Source organism: Amphiura filiformis, chromosome 4, assembly GCF_039555335.1.
Source record: "Amphiura filiformis chromosome 4, Afil_fr2py, whole genome shotgun sequence".
In the NCBI taxonomy this organism is placed as follows: Eukaryota; Metazoa; Echinodermata; class Ophiuroidea; order Amphilepidida; family Amphiuridae; genus Amphiura; species Amphiura filiformis.
The window spans coordinates 32000599-32025813 of record NC_092631.1 but is presented as its reverse complement, the minus strand read 5'-3'; the positions used below and the strand labels follow the sequence as shown (position 1 = coordinate 32025813).

At 38.0% G+C, this 25215-nt stretch overlaps 1 protein-coding gene across 1 annotated transcript in view; it reads right to left on the bottom strand.

Moving 5' to 3' along the window:
• Positions 1 to 25215, bottom strand: part of LOC140150120 (E3 ubiquitin-protein ligase rnf213-alpha-like) — a 60515-nt gene that overhangs the window by 30174 nt on the left and 5126 nt on the right. Inside the window, exons 4-19 of the mRNA XM_072172123.1 lie at positions 20717 to 20997; positions 19919 to 20043; positions 17348 to 17422; positions 16886 to 16989; positions 16153 to 16288; positions 15518 to 15722; positions 14472 to 14712; positions 13665 to 13811; positions 10232 to 10328; positions 9617 to 9791; positions 8722 to 8896; positions 7942 to 8090; positions 7423 to 7617; positions 7076 to 7198; positions 2089 to 2215; positions 899 to 1137 (exon numbers count right to left, since the gene is read on the bottom strand). Coding sequence (XP_072028224.1) covers positions 899 to 1137; positions 2089 to 2215; positions 7076 to 7198; positions 7423 to 7617; positions 7942 to 8090; positions 8722 to 8896; positions 9617 to 9791; positions 10232 to 10328; positions 13665 to 13811; positions 14472 to 14712; positions 15518 to 15722; positions 16153 to 16288; positions 16886 to 16989; positions 17348 to 17422; positions 19919 to 20043; positions 20717 to 20997 — 2594 coding nt within the window. The remainder of the gene's footprint in view (positions 1 to 898; positions 1138 to 2088; positions 2216 to 7075; positions 7199 to 7422; positions 7618 to 7941; positions 8091 to 8721; positions 8897 to 9616; positions 9792 to 10231; positions 10329 to 13664; positions 13812 to 14471; positions 14713 to 15517; positions 15723 to 16152; positions 16289 to 16885; positions 16990 to 17347; positions 17423 to 19918; positions 20044 to 20716; positions 20998 to 25215) is intronic.

The window sequence follows — 25215 nt, the reverse complement described above, 5'->3', positions numbered from 1 at the left end:
TCTTACCTTCTATATGGGTTACAGGCTGCCACTATCTTGAGTGCTCCATCAGCCATATTGATATGTTCACCGTTTGATCTAAGGATGTCCATGGTAACAATCTTACCTTCTATATGGGTTTCAGGCTGCCACTATCTTGAGTGCTCCATCAGCCATATTGATATATGTTCACCATTTGATCTAAGGATATCCATGGTAACAATCTTACCTTCTATATGGGTTACAAGCTGCCACTATCTTGAGTGCTCCATCAGCCATATTGATATGTTCACCGTTTGATCTAAGGATGTCCATGGTAACAATCTTACCTTCTATATGGGTTACAGGCTGCCACTATCTTGAGTGCTCCATCAGCCATATTGATATATGTTCACCATTTGATCTAAGGATATCCATGGTAACAATCTTACCTTCTATATGGGTTACAAGCTGCCACTATCTTGAGTGCTCCATCAGCCATATTGATATGTTCACCATTTGATCTAAGAATGTCCATGTTAACAATCTTACCTTCTATATGGGTTACAGGCTGCCAATATCTTGAGTGCTCCATCAGCCATATTGATATGTTCACCGTTTGATCTGTTAACAATCTTACCTTCTATATGGGTTACAGGCTGCCACTATCTTGAGTGCTCCATCAGCCATATTGATATGTTCACCATTTGATCTAAGGATATCCATGTTAACAATCTTACCTTCTATATGGGTTACAGGCTGCCACTATCTTGAGTGCTTCATCAGCCATATTGATATGTTCACCATTTGAACTAAGGATGTCCATGTTAACAATCTTACCTTCTATATGGGTTACAGGCTGCCACTATCTTGAGTGCTCCATCAGCCATATTGATATGTTCACCGTTTGATCTAAGGATATCCATGTTAACAATCTTACCTTCTATATGGGTTACAGGCTGCCACTATCTTGAGTGCTCCATCAGCCATATTGATATGTTCACCGTTTGATCTCCCATCACACATGATTTCCTTGATTAGCCCAATGGCTTCTGTTGTGTTGGCTTCATCAAAGAACAACACTGTGTCTACACCAAATTCCTGTTTGTTTCGTCTGGCCTTTTCTTCAGCTCCCTTCACTTTCTTCAGGATATCTTTAGCTGTAGTGCCGCCATGAACCTAATTGCATAATGATGAAATAAATTTCATTGAAAAAAGTTCAGCATTTTCAAGGGGAAACAGTCTAAAGATGGATGATTAAAATTTCATATTAAAAATGTCTGAAATATTTGTCTTAATATTTTTCAAAGTTTAAGAGATACGCAAGGTGTTTGTTTCACAACTTTATATGCAAAATTAAGTAAATCTCAGTATAAAACATGTAATATGTGGATGTAGGGTTTCTCTACCGGAAGACAACTTGTGCCGAAATTCCTTCCCACAATGCAATAGGCATATCCCATAACAAAGGAGACGGATTAACCTTCGAGCTGTATCTATTGTTTTGCGATACGCCTATTTCATTGTGTGAAGGAATTTCGGCACAAGTTGACTTCTGGTAGAGAAACCCTAATTTCGCGTATTGTCCAATGTTAGCATCTCGATGCCCACTTGCTAAATTCACAAACAATAAAACCCTGATCAAAATGGATCAAATTACAAAGTATAGCAAAATTTGACAAAAAAATGTTCTTGTGCTGGACTGGGTCTGGGTCGGGCTTTGAAAACATGTAAATATCTTGCAAATATAAGCCAAACTTAACACCAAGATATGTCACACAGTTAGCACATAATTCTCTATTTGGGAAAGCAAAATTTCCCTCCAAATACCAAAATCAGTTTCCTGGATTCACCACTTTTTCCAACACTGTTTGGGCAAAAGGGCCTAATAAATAAGCTATTCCAGCTGAAATCCATACACCCCCTATGGAAGACAGGACCGCAATCATCCACACAGGGAGTATGAATTTCAAATGGGGTTACCTGAATGGATGACTCCATTTGAAATCTACACCCCCTGCATGAGAGATTAAGATCAGATTTTGAATAGGGGTGTATGGATTTCAACTGGAATAGCCCAATGATGGGTCAGAGTGGAAAGAAAAAATGGGTCAGAGTGGACAGACATACCTTCATCAGAATCATGTTGTTGAGTCCCTGCATAGAGTGCCATCCGGCTTGCAGATGACACAAGAATCTTATGAGACGAGTTTTGCCACATCCAGTCTCACCCATGATGACTACCGGTATGCCACATCTTCAGACAAAATAAAGTGATTATTCAGTATTTTAACATAAAAATGTCTCAGAGCTTGCGATGATTTTCAAACCCAAAGCGAAATGCATTTTAAAACTTACATTATTCTACACATAATGAAATACTTTCACTAATTTAAAGTGTTAATCCCACATGTTCATTACAAGTATCTAACATGACAGGACTTGCATGCATATACACAATGTCAGTAAGGGATTATATACCCACTAAAAATTGGTATGTAAAACAGTAGAATTTCATGATCTGCATGCAGCTCTCACATATCATTTGTGACCATCCACCACAACTGAGCCCGGATGTCGCCAGTGCCACTATTGAGATATGCTTCATTGAACTTAACAATAAACAATAGGAAACAAAGGATTTATTGACTGTTTTATTGATTTTTCACTACTTAAATGTCAAGTACTATAGACATGATATACATAATTTTAAAGCTAATTTCAAGCAGAATATTTTGGTTGAATATCTCAAAAATGATGATTGGCGACTTCAGGGCTCAGTTGTGCTGAATGGTCACATTTGAGAATGGCCTCTTTGATTATGCTAATGCTTTCTGAATTTTGCATTCTTAAGGACATGTCTTATGCATCTGAGTGAATATTAAAAGGGGTAGATTGAGTTCCACAAAGGTAACATGCAGACATTCTGACTGGCACATTGAGTGTTGGTGGATTACACAACTGATTGCTAGACAGCAAGAATGACTTGTACCATGCAAATAAGCACAAACAGAATGCCCTCCATGACTTAAATGTGCATTTGCCCTGATATGGCCCATTTTTCATATGAGCAAGGGCTGATCGCATTACTAGGTATATTTTAATTATTTAGCATACTATTGAAAAATTAGAATGACTCAAAAGAGCATTTTTGCTGAACCATGAAATGGTATCAGCCTATATAAGCAGTGGCGTACCATGGCCGCTCCTACACGCAGGGCTCGAAAAAGTGGGGAATTGGGGAATCTCATTACCGGGAAATATCCATGGCTCGCGGGAAATCAGAGCTGCAGCCAAAAAAAATAATAATAAAAAATAAGCTTACCCAAAAAATTACGGAAAAAGATAGTCATTGAAGAGGCAGAACTTACAAATTATATTACCCATGCTTTCACTTTTAAATATTTTTGTTGTACCAGTAATCTATCTCAATAAAAGTATAAACTTTATCAAATAGTTACGTTATTGTAGTAAATATTTATACGGTAAAGTCCCAACATAATCATCACACATCGGGTGCTTGGCGCTTGCCGTTCAATATACACAGGAAGCCAGTCAGCCAGCACTAGCACATGTTTTCATCTATAAATAGTAAGTATATGCAGGAATGAAAGGTATTCTACTCATCGAACCATCACGTAGCGCTTAAGCTGCCGTGCGGAGTGGGATTTGAGTCATTCCTTAATATTTATTGTTCCCGATGCAAAACTTTGGTGCCCATCCTTTCGTGGATTGATGTATTGCTATAATGCTAAGATTGAAAACCGTGAATACCAGCTAAATTTCAGTCATGCGGATGAGTTTTGTAATTATAATGTGGATGGCGCGTTAAAACAAAAATGGCACCAAATAAACCTATACCAAGATCAAAGCAGTCAACGAAATGCGAACATTGCTGTGTGACAATCCGCCGGGATCGCCTTTGCGGAGCATACAAAACAATTCCACGCTGGGCAGCCAGTAAAGGATGGCATTGGCCAGAAAACCCAAAGTGTACTTCATATGTTTAAATGCGCTAAGCTTCCCGCGGGAACAGACACCGGCAATGCATCATCACAGGATGACACTGACGTAAACACTAACAGAAAGCGAAAACACGGAACTCAAGAGGATGAAGAAGCAGAAGTGGAACCTGGTCCAAGCAAGAAAGCTTTTATATTGCATGCAGCAGCATGAATGCATGATCAATTCGAACCCCGATTCGAGCCTAATTCAGGTTTCTGAAATTCTGGGAAATCCCCGCGTATATTTAGCGCCGTCACTGACCGACGCGCCTTGCATTTAAGATAGGAAACCCCAACTACATTGTAAAATATTCGCACGTGGCTCTAAGTTCAGCGCCGGTAGCCAGAGCCTGAACGACTGGCGCTGTGTGATGATTATGGAGGGCATTTAATAATCTAATCATAATCATTATTAACGAGCATCTGTCATTCATCGGATCTCTACTTCCTTCATGATCGGGATCAGAAACATTTTTGCACAATGCACTTAATTGTGATCCATTTCTTAGAGAAAGACCAAAGAAACGTAAGTTTGTTGTATTTTTATTCAACCTTTGGTACAATTGTATAGTTTGTAACGTTGGATACACGTTTATAATTATGCTGGAGTCTACTACCATTCCACTTGTCACTTCTCACACACAGTTCAGCTGCAGCTGTAAGTTCTCCGCGCCGCGGCAAGTCGGCAACTGAATTTAATACACCCACGATCCCACGCAGTGAGTGTAGTTCGGGTGGCGGGTGCAGTACTTGGTTTTGCCAATTTTGTAATCATCAGACTTAGCCCAGTAGGCCTACACCTGCCTCAACTCAAATCATGTCAAATCAGAATCACATTCCCGGGAAATAAACATTTTTTCGAGCCCTGCCTACACGGAGGGGGGGGGGCTGAAGAAAATTCAATTTTGCCCTGCCCTTCCTCAACAGCACGAAAAGGTTGACCCAATTTTATTTTGGTGGTTTGAAAAAGTGAAGACAAAAAAAAAAAAAGGATTCTAGGCGCTAGCGCCCTAAAAGCAAGACACATTTTGATGTATAGTACCATTTTTTCAAAAATGTTCATACTTTTCACATTTTCCAGCCCTTTTTACTTTACTAATTCTTTTTGCCGCCCCTTCTTCTTCCGCTGCCCCTCTTTTTGCCGCCCCTTCTTCTTCCGCTGCCCCTCTTTTTGCCGCCCCTTCTTCTTCCGCCCCCCTGCTTTTACCCCAGGGGGCTCGCACCCCAAAGCCCCCCCAAATACGCACATGATAAGGGTATGTTACTTACTTGCTTACTATAATTACTTACCAACCATTTGGTCTGAAATGGACATATCTTTAAATGAACCCCCAAGTGGTGTCAAATGAAAGAGGAAGGAGTAAAGAATATAATAAATATATCCTAACGTCAGAGGTCATCCTGGGGGTCACAGGGGTCAAAAAGGTCATTTTAGCCGAAAATGCTCGAATTGAGCTGAAATTTATATGCAATGATCCTTATGACATTCTAAACATGTTTAAAACATTTTTATATTCATTTAAGGTCATTAAGGGGTCATAAAGGGGTAAAAGGTCAAGTTTTCAAAAATGCTCCAATTGAGCTGATATTTAAATGCAATGATCCTTATGACATTCTAAACATGTTTAAAATATTTTAAAATTCATTTAAGGTCATTAAGGGGTCAAAGGTCAAGTGTTCAAAAATGCTCAAATTGAGCTGATATTTAAATGCAATGATCCTTATGACATTCTAAACATGTTTGAAACATTTTAAAATTCATTTAAGGTCATTAAGGGGTGATATACAGGCTGAGTCAAAAAGAAGTAAACTCATGTTTGAGGGGCTATAACTCGAAATCTATAAGAAATCTGTTAAAAATGAAAATGCCACTGGAAAGAGCAAATTCTACACAACTAAATAAAAAAAAGAATTGTTGCAATTGCTCACAGCAAACTCAAGTTATACTCATTTGAATACAACCACCCATTTTTGTAGCTGCACACAGATTCACTTCCCAAGTAGGGCCTACCTATTATATTGATTGGTAAGGCGCGATATTCAAATGCAAATAAAGTTCTGTGGCAGCTGTGGTTTCGATCAATAATTCCTACATGTTAAAGGGCTCTTTTCAATATGAATTTTACCTCATTGCACTATATTATAATAAAACGGGCCAAATGACAATGGCACCACAATTTTTCCGCACTGGAGCGCACGTTTCTGTCAACGAAGTATGATGAAACTAAGAGTCCCACTGAAGTTCAGCGTCTGTTTCGTCTCCCAATTTCCTACAGCAAACCGGGTTTCATGCAAGGTAGCAGTATATAAGAATGTAAACAAGCTCAATGTGCATGGGACACTAAGGAACAGACAGTCGGAATTAGCTTCAGGCAGACCACGAACTGCTAGATCACAAGTGAACATTGCTAGAATTAGACATGCGTTACAGCAAGACTAAAGATCAGCTCAATCCTTTACCCAACATTCCCCAATCAAGCTTCTGCCGGATCGTTCGTAAAGACTTGAATTGGTATCCCTACAAACTATAGTACCGTCATGGACTTTGTTGAATATTAATTAAAAGCAAAAGTTGTCTTTTAAACAATAAATCCTGTTAGCACTTTGCTGATTCGTGAAATTGAAATGGATGAAAATCAATCAGCCGTGTGCAGCTACAAAAATGGTTTGTTGTATTCAAATGAGTATAACTTTAGTTTGCTGTGAGCAATTGCAACAATTCTGTTTTTATTTAGACATGTAGATTCGCTCTTTCCAGTGGTGTTTTTATTTTTAGCAGATTCCTTGCAGATCTCGAGTTACAGCCCATCAAACATGAGTTTACTTCTTTTTGACTCAGCCTGTATACATGTACCACAATATATTGCCAAAGCCCCATGGTTCAGCTATGGTGCGGTAACCGATCTAGTTTTCTGTAACATAGTCATAGTAAGTGATTCAGAGATACAATAAAGTAACTACTGATTTCGCGATCAGTAGTAGCCTATATGAGAACATAAAGACCATACACTCTGTGCCATTATAAGGTTCAGCCTTCTGCAGCTTATCCATACAGGACTAATTGCACGCAGTATCCCTCTGTCTTACCCATTAACTACCCCCGGTAATATTACCTGAATCTCATATGTATAGCCAACATTTTCTTGACATTGTCTGTGGTCAATTCATAGGTGTCATCTGGGTCAGTCACATCTTCTACACCCAACACCATACAGAGAGCCATTAGTTTCTGGACTCTGAAAGGAAAACAAAAATATATAGTTTATGTGACGGATACTTGAGAAAGCAACATGATTTCCTCAGCCACACCTGTGCGTGATATTTCCCATCCCCCACCCTTATGGCCACCTGGAAGACAAATAAGAATAATATTTTCTCTTACAGCTAAATTGCATATAGAATTGCATCAGTAGTTCCAGTGTAAACTGCCATGTTTACACATATTTGTCCAAACACTAACCTGCTTAACTGATCAAAGTCTGTGTTGAGATCCACTCGCTGAAGCTGAAGCCCTCCCCTCAGCTCTGGTGTCATTAGACCAGGCTCAATGATTTGTCGTCTGGTGGAATCAATTAGAAAACCTTGCTGGTTGATGATGAAGCCCATGAATGTCATTGATTCATGGTCATGGTTGAAGAAGATGTAGGGATGGAAGCTGTCAATGAAAAGAAAGAAAACTTAGAACATATTGGCACCTTTATGAAATTAAATACTTTCCCCTCCCACAACATAATCAGATTAATTATAAGTTCTACTAGTTTGGTGTTCCAACAGCTATATTTCTCCACCTATTTCTGGCACAGTAGTTCCAGTGTAGAAAAAAAAGGTTTCTTTTTCAAATTTCAAAAAAATCTTAATGACTTATTCTCAAATTCAATAACTTTGATAAAGTCACTTGACCAATTAAAGCTTTCTTGGGTTATGAAGGACAAAAAATACAAATTGCATATATCAATTACAATAATTATATAATCTGTACCTTGACTCCCATCTTCGTCTGAGCTGAAAGGCAGCTAACTCTGGGATATCTGCCTGTTGTCCATTGCCTCTTCCATCATTATTACCCAATAGCAGCATGGCTTTAGATGGACTCTCTTCACTCATATTGAGGGATGGTGTGGCGAAGTCCTGTAATGGGTAATGGGAAATGTGAGATTGTGTGACTGTTATCTATGATAAATAAGGAATATTAGGTTTAAATTGGGACATTAAACATTAAATGTAATTCGGCCTATTTAGTGTCAAAAAATTGTACATTTCATTTTCAAAAGTGCTTGGGCTTCAAGGGGCCTTCGCCCTATAGCGCCCCATGAGGGGCCCTTCAAACCCACGAGGGGTTTCACCCCAGACACCATAATCGGCCGCACCACTGATTGCTGATATCCTTAAATTCCCATCAGACTTGGTTGTGAAGTTATGAGCTTTTACAGTGCTAATCTTAATTTCACAAACTACCGCCTTTGGCCTGATCGGATCAAATCCTGTCACATACCGTAAAACCTCGTCTACGAGTGTTTTCGATGAAAGCTAAATTAATCTGAAACAGCCGTAACTATGCCAATACAATAGATTGGTCTGACAATAGTACTTGTTTGTATATGCTTGTATTGGTAATTTATTTGCTCAAACTCCATAATGTTATAATATTGTTGATGGATGGCGCCTGAATTAATTTAGCGTTCATCAAAAGTACTCTATATGCTTGTAGATGAGGTTTTACGGTATATATAGTACAAACATAACATCACATCACATTTACCTTTGCCATCTGTACCATGAATTTGACAACAAATGATTTGAATCCTTGGAGTCCAGTGTCTGCTAGTAATTCAGGAATACAGAATGTTGACTGCTGGCAATCCTGAAGTTGAATGCTCAGGAAATGTGCAAAGTGACGCAGCTCTGCCCAAGATGGGTCAATTACACCACAGTTTCTGTGTGGTAAAAAACAAAGAAAGAATGTGCCAAGTGTGACCATGTGATAGATTATATTCATAAAGAAAAGCATGACACTGTTTCAGGTGCAACAGGTCAATCATAAAAAATTAACAATTGACTTTGCAAATAGATACAACCAGGGCAAAGCCTTGCTGTGTGTATACAGCCTGCCTTGGGTATCACTTGAGAAGTTATTGGGTTTTCGGAATAATGACCCGCTGGACTATCGACCTGTAACTATATATTAAAGCCATAATGTACAATTTTCGTCAAATTTTTATTTTGTTATTCTTTACCCAAATGCTGAAATAATATTAGTAATACTGCAGGGAAGGGTTGCTGTCCATTTTAAGCTGAAATAACAAGGTAAAGTGAAATAACCCCGCTAATATTTTGGCAATTTAACATGCAGTTCTACAAATGTATGGGGGATTTAAAGTCATAATTATGACTTTATATCAAAAGTTCTCTGTTGACCTACAAACACAACAAATTTGGCTGATTTCATTTAGGTGTAAGTTGAGACATGTGTAAACAAATATGCAAAAAAAGTCAGGTTTGAAAAAAAACAACCAATTTCATATTCTAAGATATCCTATGTACACGTATGGCTTTAAAACAAAAACCCAGATGCAACCTTGCACATTCCCCCTAAACATACACAATGATATGGACAACCGAGGGTGGGTCCAAAAAAGATACAATGCAAAGCTTACCTAAGAAGCGTTTCTAGAAACTGTTTTCGTGTGCCCTCCACAGAATTACTTTGGAAGTTAAAGTCGTCCAGATTTGCATTCTGTTCTCGCCTCATGAGGTATTGGAAGGTCCTCTGGTAGGCCTCGCTCTTGAACTCTTCCTCGTCGACCTTTGGGTCACTTCTAGGCCAGACAGCTAAAAAGTATACAAATACAATAATAGTTCAGTGGCATAGCAACATAGAAGCACTGGGGCCACATGCCCCAATCAGAGTTGATATTTAACAAAACATTCCATACAAAAAAATGAACTGTACCCCTCAATTCAATCAGACCAAGGGTATCCTCATCAGTCATGTTGCCCTCCCGCACCCCTATTGGGTAGCTCATATTAGGGTTTGTGAAATATTAAAGTGAGAATTTTATCACCTTCTTGCATAAACTGGTATGATAAATAATATTTGGTTTGAAGCACTTTAATTCTTCCTTTTTAACCTTTATTGGCAATTTTTAAAATACTTCCCTTTTCTTTACTTTTTGTCTATCATGTTGTGAAAGAGCCAGTTATAATTACACAATGAAATCTGCATCTATTAAGTTAATTGAACACATTATAATTTCAGAGTATTATCTTACCTGACCGATGCATAGCATAAAGCACTTCTTGAGGTGCTCTGCAAGTAACACTTGGAAGTAAGGCATAGAATGGATGTGTGGTGTGCTTGGATGAATGCTGAAAATGCAAAAAAAATTACATCATTAGTTCAATGTTAACAAAATTTCTAAAACTTAATTGGAAAACAAAAAATATACATAAATTTGATTTATTCCTTTGATTTTAATTATAGCATAGTTTCATCATCAAAACCAGACAAATGGTTTGTAGAAATCTAGATCTAGAAACACTCCAGGGTCAACAAGATACCTGACAGATATTAAAATATTTCCGTATGAATAGGAAATGTTTTTTATTGGATCTGTACATGTACAAAACTATTGAAATGAAAACACATTTTTATGCTTTAGATATCGTCGGTCGCAACACATAGTGGCGTAGAGTGATTTTCAAAATTTTCCCTTTCACATAGTGGCGTATAGGTTTAGAGCTAGCTATTTTCCTATAATAGTTATTCCTTGTTAACTTTTAAAGATACAGTTTAATAGTTTGAACCTTTAACTTTAATTACAAATGGAATCGGGCCACTGAGAGATAGCAGTGGAGGAGCATCGACTCCGTTTCTAGTGGCATACCCTTCAAAAATATTTTGATCGGAAACGTATTTTGTCCTTCACGTACGCCACTATGTGTTGCGACCGACGATATGATCTAATAAATGCCTCATCACTGAAAATAGATAATAAATGTTGGTATTTATACAGCACCTTTCACTAATGTCAGCTGCCACACAATGACCAAGGCATGCTTATAAATACCTTTGGGTGGTACTGTCAATTCAAAACAGCTCCCCATTTCACCCCTGGGTAGAGAGAGGTAAGTAAGGTAAAGTGCCATGCCCAAGTGCTCAACATGATGGCACCACCAGGGCTCAAACTCGCAATCCACCGATTGCAAGGCAGAGCCCGTACCGCTGCGCCACAGTAGGTTGATGAAATACTCCTTTCTGATATTTGTGCGAAATTGAGATATGGGTGCAAATTTTGATCAGAAAGTTGCTAACATCAAGAATATTTGAAGGCATATCAGAATGAATTGCTAGGGACAATTTTATTTGCACATTTATTATGCCAATTTGCATATTAATTGTAATTGTCTTTTATTTTGCTAGGCAATTAGCAAAAGCTTCAGAACTAGTCAAGTTTTATCTTCATTTAAAAACCCTGTTGCTTTGTAGAGAAAAAATGTTAACAGGAGGCAGGGATGCAAATTGTGCGGGAGCGGGGAGCACCGCTCCTAGGAAATGACAGTCAAAATTGAGGAAATAATGCCTTAGAAGAAAAAAAGAAAGAGAGGAAAATAGAGGGAGGGGGAAGAAAAAAGAAAAGAGAAGAGGAAGAGGGAAAAAGGAAAAGGAGGTGGGAAAAGAGGAAAGAAAAAGAAGAGGAGTGAGGTAGAAGATGATGTAGAGGGAAAAAGATCTCAACAAAAGATAACAATTTAACCGTGAGGCAGTGAAGCTACTGAATGGAATTAGTGAGGAAATCTCAAGACACTGGTTGTGCAAAATTTTGAGGAATTAACATGATTGTTCAAGAAATAAGAGCCTTAAAATACGAAGGTGTTGGTGTTAGAATATGGAAATGGATAACAATGTATAGGCCTATTTGAGGAAATTTACAATTCATCACGAGAGGAGGTATCAATGTAATTTAACAGGGAAAAAAAGAAGTTTGGTGAAGGCAAGTGAGAAAGCCACACATCTGAGAAAATTTATACAGAGGCGGCAATGAGGATTTTATGGCAAAATGTCATAAATGAAATTCAGTGTATCAATACCAGTGAGGAGAGGACGACCTGGAAAATCTTGAGGAAATTTAAAAAGAAGAACCACAGAAAAATCACTGAACAAGTTGTAAAGGAAATGGACCAATCAACATTATGAGGTAAACATAAAAAGGTAGTAACCATGTAGGCCTACCAACCATGGTAACAGAAATGGAGATACACGGGTCAGCGAGTGGCTCCTATAATGACCAGCATGCACGATTTGAAGAGTTAAAGGGAAACAAATGGAGAAGGTAAAATAAATAAAAAATGCTTCAACTTGATGTGCAAATTTGATGAACTATTGATACAAAAATTTAGGAAGTTAAAACCAAGGGCCTGCTGCATGCAGCAGATGGGATATAGATGCTAAGCAAATAATTCAATCTGTACTTTTCAAATGATATTGTTTTAAGAACACTCAGAAGAAGAAAGAGCAAATGCCCCGGCCCCCAACTCAACACAATAATTGACAACCATGAGAGTTACCAAATTGCGCGGAAAAGAGGTAATGTTTTACCAGTAGCAAGGACCGCGAAATTTGGAAAATAGGGGGTATTTAATTTGGACAGTGAAATCAGCAAAATAGGGGGTATTTAATTTGCACTGACGGTAAAATTTGTATAAAAGGGTACTTGGGAAAATCCGGTAATTTTATGTCAATATTTAGTGTCACTGAAAAAGGGTGTTTGAAATTCTAGTCATTGAAAAGGGGTGTTGCAAATTTTAGTCATTGAAAACCACAAAGAAGGGGTTGTTTTTGGCCCAATTTTGTCCTCGATTTTGCATGAAAAAGGGGGGTAAATTGATGAAAAATCATTGCAAAGGGGGTCTTTGGTAACTCTCATGGTTGCCAACTTTTGTGTTGAGTTGGGGGCCGGGGCAAATGCAAACAAAAGGTGGTAGAGGAATAGATAAGGGTACTCAGAACAGCTAGTTGCACGGACCAGTTTCATAACAGTGTTAAGAAATATCTCTCTGATTCACTCAATCTACACACAGCTCACTATACATATGATTTTCCCGGGATGATTTTGCTCACCGTATGCAACAGGCTAGTCTCAGGCTGAGAAAGATTTCTGAGATGCTGGACTGAAGAGTGTTGACAATTTTGACAAAACAAAATACTACTATGACTTTGTCACCAAGTCTATCATATTAATATCAGATTTGCTTTCTAATTTCAAATTTGGGAAGAACATTGAAAGGGTACTTGATGGAGCAATGCCCTGCAAGGGGAGGGCACTCCTCTCTGACATAAAATGAAAATCGGGGGGGCAAAGGAAAAGACAAGGGGAAAGGAGCCGGTGCCCTACCAAAATTCACCCCCAAACTTAAATACCAAATTTTGTAAGTACCAATGAAGCCTTTTTTTGGAAGCTTGAAGACTTTACATGTAAAGTCACTTTATAAACACATCCTACTTTAAGTATGTTACCATTTTCATCTTTCAAAGTGCAGAATAAAGCTATTTTATGTCTGTATACGATTGAGGAAATCTTGAGCCTAAAAACCTTGCTCCTGAGGAAGAAAACACAATTTGCACCCCTGACAGGAGGCCTCAAATGTTCAATACTTTAAATTTTATACTGTAATGACCCTTTTCATTTCAAATTCATATCTTACCCTAGAATGTCTATGTTGTAATGTAAAGTCTGTGATCTCAACAACATACAAGTCTTGTGGTTTGCGTTTCCAGGCTTTGCCATGGCTATTACATAAGCCTCCTAGAATCAGAAGATTGAAGAGCAGATGGTCTAGACCATCCTTGACCTGTGAAAAAGGGAGAAATTTGAAGTTATAATAATGAGACTTTCTATCATGAATGGATGTAAAGTTTAATATACATCTTGAAAGTCTGGAAATACTGTACAAAATAGGTAGGTGTGCTGTAAGCTTGTAATTTGAAGGTGGGTGGCCCATTTAATCAAACTAGACTGTACTGATTCTCCTGTAGAGTGGATCGGGCTTCTAGAGTATGTATTGAGCAGTCGAGTGCTTACCCTTCCTTTTCAATTTACGATTTTGTCACCGCATTTAAGAAACCTTTCCAGGAGTACTTTTATGAAAAACACCAATCATGCGCAACCACAAAACATATTTAGCCAATTTGAAGGTGTAAACATGCAAACATGCAGCAGACACTGCATTCAATAAGCAGCATGAAGTAAGAGCAATTCAGTACAAGATTGGTCTGACCAATCACACCACGCCATAAGCTTTTTGAATGCTTAGTTTCCATAAGTTGCCAGTATGTGATTTGCTCTGGTGGTTTTTTTTATTGCTTGCAACATCTCTCTGAACTAATTTTCAAAAATTTTCAATCAACTACTAATCTGTATTTTGCTCACATATTCCATTTTTTAAAGCTCTCAATTTGTTTGCAGCATAGGGTGTTCTATAAATCTATGATTTATCTAACATAGTACTCACCATTGGTGCAACATCCAGATGGAAGATCCGTGGGCTTGTTGTATAAGATGCTTGCTGATACGGCAGCAATGCAGATACAACTATATCCTCCTCTACCTGTGCTGTTTGCAGTGGCATTGTCACCAATACTTTATCACCAGAATTACGGCCTAGATGCTTGCATAGTTTCTGTGCATAGCGTTTGATGGCTAGACTTTTGCCTACTCCAGGACGACTAGATACTATAACCTCAACAGTGCAACTGACAAAAAACAGGCAGAAATAATGAAGTAAGTCATGAGGATTTAACAGAAAAGTGTGGAGTCAGTATCACATGGAGACAGGGATTGGTGTTCTGAGCTTGAGTCCTACACAAGGCATTGACCACCCTGGTCTTTCCACCCAGAATGGAAAGGTACTATAGTTCATTCTCATTTAATCTTGGTTAAACATATCTTGAGGATGCAGGAAGATGCTCTGCAGAAGATATGTTCTATATATGCCCCATTGCAAGTTAAAAGAAGACCTGGAAGGCAAAGAACGTCTTACTTCTCTTATGTACAATAACTGTTAAGTGACTTTGATAACGTTTTATTGCCATTACCCCTTTGGTAATCATAGTACATGAAGAAACTTTGCTTTGCAGCTGAATGAAATGAATGAATGAATGCCCAATCAATACACTGAACAAATGTTAATGTTTCCCCAGAGTAGCCAGTGCACATAAACGTTGGAAAAAAACAGAACATCATTCAAACCTAATACCTATATCTTCCACTCTTCTCCAGCATGCCTCTGTGGCTCAGTTGGTTAGAGCGTCATGCTATGTTCATCCTATTAACCCAGAGAGAGAACAATGTACAATAACTTTCATTCAATACACTGGCACTTACATTTCTCAGGGGTGAATTTTACAAAGTGTTAAAGTAAGTCCTTTACTCCATGGTAAGCCCAAACACATCAGAACTCTTACATATAAATCCTATATAGAAGAGTTACACTGGGTTTGGAACTTAAGATTGGGTTCAGGAGTTATGATGGATTAAAGGACTTGGCCCATGACTTACCCATGTGGTGTAATCATAGCTGCTGGGTGAACTCTTGTGGTATTCTGAACACTCTGTGCTTGTGCTTCTAATTCCTGCCTCAGATAATGCTGTATGTCAGCTATTGGTGGCACACCGGGTATGTCGACACGATATTGGTCTAGAGCTGTTACAATGTGAGAGCTGTCTTCTCTCTCACTGCTGCTGAGTATTACTAGATGATAGCCTGATGACAAAAACACAATGGTAGTCAGTTTTGGTGGTACCTGTCTTACTACACACTTTGTTCCAGTCCAATTGACCAATAAGGTGTCATAATTACCTCATAAATTTTAATGAGCTATTTCATATTATGTTAGATTTGTGTGCTATTGCCCATCGGTGATCTCAACAAATTCACCACTATTTTTTTGCAATATCCGCATTCATATAGAATTGCCAGAGTGTATCAATGGGGTTGCAACACTGTGTGGTAGTAGGGGTGTGAAAGCCTACTTCCCTGCATCTGTGCATTTAGCCAAACTCAAAGCCCTGCATCTCTGCGATTTCAAGCATGTAAGTAGTCATACAGCACACAGATATTGGTGCATTTGACCAACAAGATGTCAGGATTATTGAATAAATATTTATGAGGTTCACATTTCTTTTCGTCTTACCAGCTTTTCCTTGCATCAAATGAAGCAACTGCTGCTCTGCTTTCACACTGACATCATAGTCCAACAAATCAGCTCTCACTAGACAGAACACTCGCTTTAATTGGTCACTCAAGGCTCGTCTCCATAGCAACAGAACCTTCAAATAGCAAAGCAACAGATTTTCATGTCACTGCAAGCTACCAAAGGACATTGTCCATAGAAACAGTCAAAACACAAGGATACGGCAGATGACTAAGGACTAGATATGAAGGTTTTTATTCCAAAGAAATCACACAATAAATGGCCATGGTTTTAATAGTATTCCAAGGTTGCAATCTTTCAGCAGTTGATCTGAAACACAGAAATTCTCATAAACAAATCAAATTCTATCAAATCTTGAAAACACTTACAAGATCAACTTAAGAACCTGTTTATGTCTGTATACATACCTTAATTCTGGTGTATGTGGTTCCAAAATGTGCCAAACTATGAATTACTTGTTCCTTTTTTTTTTTTTTTTAAATATTGTAGCTTATATTGTCATGTAGGTGATGTTTTATAGGCCTCAATGGCTTTCTTTTTTTGCCATTATCATTTCACAATGTTATTTATGTATGTTTAGATTTGTAACTAGTTGATTTGATTTGAAGGCCATTTCTCTGAAAATAGCATATGCATGTATAATGAACAGCTTGCAACAAACAGGGGAGACCTAACATAATGTAAATATATGCAAATATTTAATAGGGCTTACCTGTTCTAGAGTTGTAGCTGTATTGCATATCAACACTTCTTCTTGAGTAGGCAGATGTCCTCCTTCATGCATGTATAATGACAACACTGTTGTCCAGATGTCTCCTGCATAACAATCAAATACCAATCACTATCAAGAAGATTAAATTTCAATTTGTTCGTAATTTCAAAATTTAATCTCACTTGACTTAAAACAGATGGGCAATGGCTCTTAATATGAGATACTTTCATTAGAATTTGTCACATTCACATATTTTAGGACATCGGCAAATTTGAGGGACAGTTTCTTTTCCTCTAAATGAAACCATTCACATTTAAACAGCTTTGCCAAAAAAAGAAACCAATGTAATTTGACTTACTTATTTTGCATTCTGGAATTCATATAAAATTACAGCAGGCAACAAAAAGCAAACAAAAAAATCATAATAAAAACAGAAGTTAACAACAAGATAAATAAATTTACCTGCAGATCTGACAATCAGGTTTGGTTGACCTGTCTTCAAGAATGTTGGAAATTTTCTGTCAGGCTGATGAGAGTCTTAAAGAGAAAACAATATACAGTAGTTGTGAGAGCTGAAACTTCAAGAGAGAAAGCCAAGTAATTATAGTAATGTTAGGGTTTGAATTGAAGTATACTAATTACACCAGATTTGGATAGGGGTAAAGTTAGGGTTATAGCATTTATAGGTGGGCAGAAAAGTTGATATTGACTTTCTTCTTCCAACAAATAGATACTCCAGTTGAAATCCATATACCCCCTATGGAAGACATAACCTTAAGGATACATTCTCTTTCTCAGAATTTGGGGGAGGGGGAATGGGATGGGTTTGCCATATTCAGTACCCAAATTTGCCAACAAATAATAATAAATTATCGGAAACCAAAATATTATAGTGCATCAGATAGGGGACGGCCTACCGATTATTTTTCTTCCATTTTTATTGTTTTTGGCTTCAACATATTTTCTCTGGGAGTGCATTCATTTGATTATCGACTGGGCCACTCGCTGTGGGGAGTAAACGCGTGCCAAAAATGCTTGCGTCCCCCCTCTCGACCTGCCAAAAATCGCTTGCAAGCCGAGAGGGGGACAAGCAATTTTGTCACACATTCATGGGGCGCCTTTTAAATAAAAGCGCTCAAAAAGGCTCAGGAAAAATGACATAGGTAAATGCAGGATAAATGCAAATGCAAATGTTCCTGCTCGTTGCGGTTGCAATATATATTTACACCATTTTAGGTTTTCAAATTGGGATTCCAAAAATGTGGCATGTGCAAAGGAGGGGGGTATTTTTGGCAGGCCGGGGGAAGCGATTTTTGGCAGGCCTAGAGGGGGGACTTGAAGCATTTTTTTTGCACGCCATTTAAAAAATGTATCGGGGGTGGGGGGGGCTCAACATTGTAAACAGCCTGTGGCCAGTGTGTAGGGCCTACCCCGGGGTGGTTCGAGTTCGAGTTCTAGTTCTAGTTAATACTTCTCAACACCTTATTAGGGCCAAGCGAGAAGGACTCTGGAACCTAGAGACGATGAGTGCAGATCAGAACAGGGGATGCCGGTCCCCCTTCTCTTTTTGAATAGCTCTGAAACTTTAACGTCAATTATGGTCTGCCGGGATCTGCAAAAAAATCGCTTGCCCCCTCCTTTTGACATGCCAAAAATATTTTCACCCCTTTACACATGCCATGCCATGCCAGATTTTTGAAAATTTGAACGGGCGCGTTTCCTAACATATTTCTACACCTTCATAGAGCGTATTATATCGAAAATCGAAATAGTGCCCATGATATCTATGCCCAAAATTGTTGCCCATGCACGTATTTTGGGGGAGGGGGCTTTGAGGTCTGCCAAAAAACTCCCCCTCCCCAGCCTGCCAAAAATCTTTGTCCCCCTATTAATCCCCCAATAGTTCACCACCAAACATAGTTATACCAACCCATTAATATAGGCCCCAATATAGGCCTACGGTAACTGAATATTAGAGCCCCAATAGAACGCCATCAGTTGTACTGATTCATTTGACTTCAAACGATATCCAGAAGCGGGTTTATGGTTTGTTAAACTTTGCTCCTTCAACAAAATTATAGCTTTTTACGTTTTTACATGTGTCTCTTTTTCCACATTGTTGGCAATAAATATCAAACAGTCATAATTGGCGGTCATTTCAAATCATCCCCAAGTCAACGAGGTTTAAGAAAGTTCTCTCATTGTTAATTGTTGGTTATGCATACCTGTACAAAATACAATGCCTGGTAACCCACCACTTGAACAGGATTTAGCAATATAAAGCAAACAAAGACCAGAGCTATTAAAAGTTCTATAGCCATCTAAGGTAGAAGCTTATTATCCACTTCAACAATATAATTATTGATTAGTTTTTGACTATCGAAATGAGACGGATGTCGGGCCAGCTTAAGTTACCGATGAATATGACCTTCGTACACATTTTACACCATAACTCAGAATACAATTTAGGGAATTTACGGCTCATTTGTGCTGCCGGGTCACAAATAGGTGAAAAAGGACACTTTCACAATTTGTTTTCATTGATTTTTTTATTTCACATGATCCATACTCATATCGGCTAGCTAAAAAATGAAAAATATTTTTTTCGACCAATCAAACCAGTATACAAGAGTATGTACCCTTTATATTCCACATAGGAGGTGTATATTTCAAATGGAGTTACCAATTTAGGCTACCCCATTTGAAATTCACACTCTGTGTGTGGAAGATTAATGTCATGTCTTCCATAGGGGGTATATGAATTTCAACTGCAATCAGTAATTTACCAAACCAGAGACTAATAAATTAATCAAAACTCCTAAGTTTGGACCAAGCATAAATGTGCTAGTCATCTACAGGGTAAATTGGCAAACATGAACAGGAGCAATCTGACATATTCAACATCTGATATTTAACATAAATAAAGGTAGGATAAATGTCATTACTTTTGCTCATATGTTAGGCTGGCAAACTAGGTCTATCTTTTCTTATTCCATAGTAGGACATCTTAAGGATGAAATAACATATACATACTTGCTTGATTGAGATGATGTAGAATGATGCCCAGATGTTCCAAGCTGAGACAATCTTCAACATCCATTGACTTCATGGAATGCAGATGATTCTGCCACAACTGCTTCAACTGATTTTTCAAATCACTAGAAAGAAAAATATAAATAAGACAGAAAATGTATTATGCAGAAGTATAATACTGATCATTAACTACATATCTAGACTTACATGTATGATATCTTTAAAATTTCATCCAAATATTCTAAACATTTCACAAAATAAAATTTTAACAAAAGCTACAAGTTACCCAACGTCTATCACATGATATAAACATCGCTCATATGCTTATTCATGAAGGTATATTTGTTTTTATATTGAAATTTAATTACAAGTTTCTATCTGGTCCATGAAGGCCAAAGGTGGCAAATTTGAAATTGAGATAAAGGCAAAAATATGGAGTAAAAAAACCAATAAAATACATAAGAAAATAGACATCACAAAACTTCATAACTCTAGAACCAAGTATACTAGACCTTAGGTGATTTCAGTATATGATAGCCAAGTGTTTGTATATTAAGGTAATAAGCATAGTATCCCAATTTTTTCAAAATTGCCTCCTTTAGCAAGGGACATAGATTAAACTTGGCAAAACCAGGAAAAGTAATATGGGTTAGTTATAAAGTTGTATTTTTGCCCACTTTTTTAACAGGTGATGATTAACATGGGACACACTGGCAATACTTAGTTTCTGTTCACCTGTCAGTCAATCCCATGACATATATCAATCCATACCTTGTTACTCCACCCCTCAATACATACCCTCTGTTTATTTCTCTCAAGAGGCTTTCTGTGAGTTCATGCACTGAGAGAGCCATTGAGGGAAATGACATTTCTTCTTCCTCCGCTAGCCTGCTGATGTCATCATCATAATCCATCTCTTTTCCAATCGTTGCCTCATCAGTCATATCATCACTAAGCCTAATACCTTGGGCCTGCAATCCTGTTACCAGTTCTTGTATGAGTTCAGCGTTTTGCTCATTTTGGAGACACCAATCTAGGTATTCTTCTAGGCCACCATCAGCATATTCTAATCCAACAGCCTACAGGAAGAATGGCAACAAAATTTGTAAACCACTTTTCAAAAACCAGGCTTTTTGCAGATGATGGGCTTTGGTATAGGGAAGTTAATTCCTCGTCAGATGCTGCCTCTCTTCAGAGTGACCTGGATGCCCTGTGTAGATGGGAAAGTGAGTGGGAGATGAAATTCAACTCTGACAAATGTTTTGTCATGCACATGACCACCAAGAAGAACCCAGCTATCCACCCTTATGAAATCAATGGCAGACCTCTGCAGACTACAACCAACCACCCATATCTTGGGCTTATCTTCAGCAGTGATTGCACCTGGTCATCTCACATAAATAAGATCACCACCAATGCCAAGCAGACCACTGGTATTATCAGAAGGAACTTCAAGTCTTGTAGCAGGAATGTGAAATCACGCCTTTACCAATCTCTGGTTCGCCCGAAGCTGGAATACGGTGTTTGCGGCTGGGCTCCATTTACTGAAGGAGAAAAGAAACAGCTTGAAGGTATACAGAGATTCGCAGCCAGAATGTGTTGTAACAACTACACTAGGAAAGCTAGCATGACAGCCATGCTTCAAGAACTCGGATGGCCACTGCTTGAAACTAGACGCACAATAGCCCGGCTCAACATGCTGTATAAAATTACCCATGAACTCGTGGATGTGCAACATGAACTCAAAACTCAAACTAGAACCCACCGGAGATCCCACCAGTATTCATACCACCGGGTCCATGCCAAGTCTAAGGTCTACAGTACCAGTTTTTATCCATCAACCATTCCTCATTGGAATGATCTCCCAGATATGAAAGATGGCGGCTTAGCAACAACACGCCACAAAACTGGTCTCCGACCAACTATGAAAATGACCATTTAAACAAGATAAAATCGTAATTATTCTTCAATCTTTATTTAAAGATCTAAGTTCTCGTCATTATATTTGATTTTCTTGCTGACAACGTCAACGATGACTACTAAAACCCAAAAACCCGTCGACGCTGCAAGGAAACATCATCATCCGTACCAACGATGTCAATGGTTGCTACACCAAAACACACAAAGAGGTCGTCCGAGCCTTGGTCCGAGGATACCATACCATTGCTATTCACCCCGCCTGCCGGCGAGTCGAATACTGTATCAGAATTAACAGATCACATCCACAAATCGTTTGACAAGTTTCAAAAATTTGTGAAGTCAACGTTGGACAGCCTTATGAAGAAAAATGACGGAACTAGAAGCGAATTTGAATCGTTCTATAGAATTCCAGTCAACACGAATTGACGACCTGGAGAAACAGGTAGGCCCACTTGTGACTGAAAATCAAAAACTCACAGGTGAGATTGCAAACCTAAAACAGAAACTTGAAATGCATGAATCAAGTCTAAACAAGCAAAAACGCTTCTCACGAAGAAACAACGTGAGAATAGTGGGAGTGCCAACAACAGCAGGTGAGAAATGTATTGAAATTGTTGAAGACATTTTGAGTTCCAAATTCAACATGGCCGACACAGTAGTAGAGAGAGCTCATCGAGATGGCAGAGGGAATGATGGAAAATCTCCTCACATTTTAGTGAAGTTTTTGTCATATAGGGACAAAATAGATGTACTGAGATCATCCAAATCTGAGCTGAAGTCTGAATCATACTTCATTGTAGATGACTTAACAAAACAAGATCTGGATGAAAGGAAGAAATGGGGGAAAGAAGTGAAGAGTTTGTATAACAGAGGTGTTAAATTGCGTTTCGTTGCAGGAAAATGGAGACAGAACGGACAAGTTTATTCATTTAGTTCGGACTAATCTTCTTTTCGAACGTAAGTCTATTGAACACTCGCTATACACAGATTACTCACCGCGATTCAGTATAGACACTTTCTGTTTTATGAAAAGAGTATACGTTTATTTACACGGTTTAATAACTTTTGTTAATCATTCACCACTCCACAAGAGATGATCGCGTGTTGATGACTTTATGAACTATATTCACACCACATTATCTTTTAGTTATTATAATTTTGTTTGTGAGTAGTATACTACCCACTTTACTTGTTTTAAATATGCTGTTTAGTTATTGATCACAAAATGTCACCATTACTTGTTTTCCAATCAGTTTTATTTTTCTCTCTCAATGAACTATTATTGTTTTACCAAAAACGAGAATGCTAATTACAGTGTAAATGCCGTTGTTTCTACTGGTCTATGCTTTTTATGCATTTCCTCCTCCTTAGGCTCTTTTGCACTGTATTTGGCACCGTTATGGTACATAAATTATTGCTTATGATTTATTTGAATCATATATTTGTGCAATGATATTGTGTAACACCAGTTCACTGCGTTCATGTTATTTGTTTGATCAATCATAGTTAATCTAATCAATTATGATATCTTTAACCCATGGTTAAATCAAATGTGTTTGAAGTTTAGTTTGAATCATATTTGGTGCAAGGTATTGTTTATGTTTACCAGAGCAGGATTCCTAATTACAGTGTAAATGGCCTTGTTTGAATTGGTCTATGCAATTTTTTTTTTGTTATTGCAATTTTCGTCCTTTGCACTAAAAAAAGGCTCCCCGTTATGGTACATGAATTCATGATTATGATTTATTTTTCCATTCAATATGTTATGCATCATTCCATTTTGTACAATGAGTTCGTGTAAAACCATTTTACTTCGTTTGAATTCTTTTGTTCATAATTATTTGTTTGATCAATCATATTCAATTTAATTTCTTTAACACATGTTCAAATCGTTTGAAGTTTATTTTGAATCATATTTTGTGCAAGGTATTGCTTATGTTTACCAGAACGGGATTCCTAATTACAGTGTAAAAGGCCTTGTTTCAATTGGTCTATGCAGGGATGCGGATCTACCATTTTGCTAGAGACCCAGATACAGATACAGATACAGATAAGGCAGCTTATTAGTACAGCCCGATTGCACTATGTTCACTCAAAAAGGATATGTTTTTGCACAGGACAAGATTTACCTTTTTGCCCTTATGGTAATGCCCCAACCCCATGACAAATCCAAGGGAGCCAGTACCATTAAATGTGGTTCAATAGCCTGTGAAGGTGTATCCTACCACGCTCGTTGATAACAAAACCAAACACCAGATTGAAACATACAGCCATTCCATGAGCCACAGTTTGCTTGGCAATCTGACCATGAGACACCCATCAACTAAATTGATATTAAGGGCATTGGCTCTTAATAACATTGTTCCTTGTTATGCAAATGAGACAGTTTAAGCTTCCGTAGCTTTTACACAGAGATTTCAAGGTTATTTGTTATTTCCCTATTCCACATGCATCAAGGCCATTTCTATACAGTTGAATGAGCATGAAACGAATATTCTGCACGACTATTTGTTGCAAACTAAATATCGCATTTGTTTAGTCATGAAATGTAATGACTTAAATTAATGTGTGGCTATCCCTTAACTCTTATTTTTTGTATTGACCAAAGAAATTTTACTTTAAGAGTCAGGACTCAAAATAGTACTGTGAGTTATACTATGGCAAATCCACCATATTGGGTTGTCATTCTTGGGACCATTTATTAAAACCCTGACCCTGATTTTGCTGAATTTAAGGTGGTTGCAATTGGTGGAGGGGAAGACTCTTTGTTTAGGCTTAATACATATCACACACACACACACAAAATTTAAATCAATGTTTGCCACGCACATACATTGTAGCAAAATGGACCTCATTTTGCCCTCCATGAGTGATATGCATATATTGTGGAGTTATATTATTCTATTGGTTTCTCAATGTGGAAAATAATGGAAATAATTAAACATCTAAATAGGGTGCCTCCACCTATAAATGGCATGTGTATGTCAAAGACGATTTTTAACACCACAATGAACCATGCTTTTGCAAAACTGATGTTTGGTTCCTGATGCATGCAAGTTCCCATTGAATGTGTAAACGAAGGAGCTAAGCTTTACAGCAGCAATATCACTGGAGATCTTGGGTTTCAGGTGGTATTTTTGAGAACCGGAACTGGGGGTCTCATGTGTTCACTCTAATTAAGTGTTCAAAAATTAAGAGCTGTTAAAGGTAAGACAAAACAGGGTTACGAAATTTGAAATGGAAAATAGGAACCTATATGTTCTCCCCATAGAATTAAAGAACCGGGACTCCACCGCCATCTTGATACAGATATGGAGCAAAAATTGAGGGTATTCGGTTTCCCTCGGAATTCAATCGAGGCATTCATTGTCATGCAA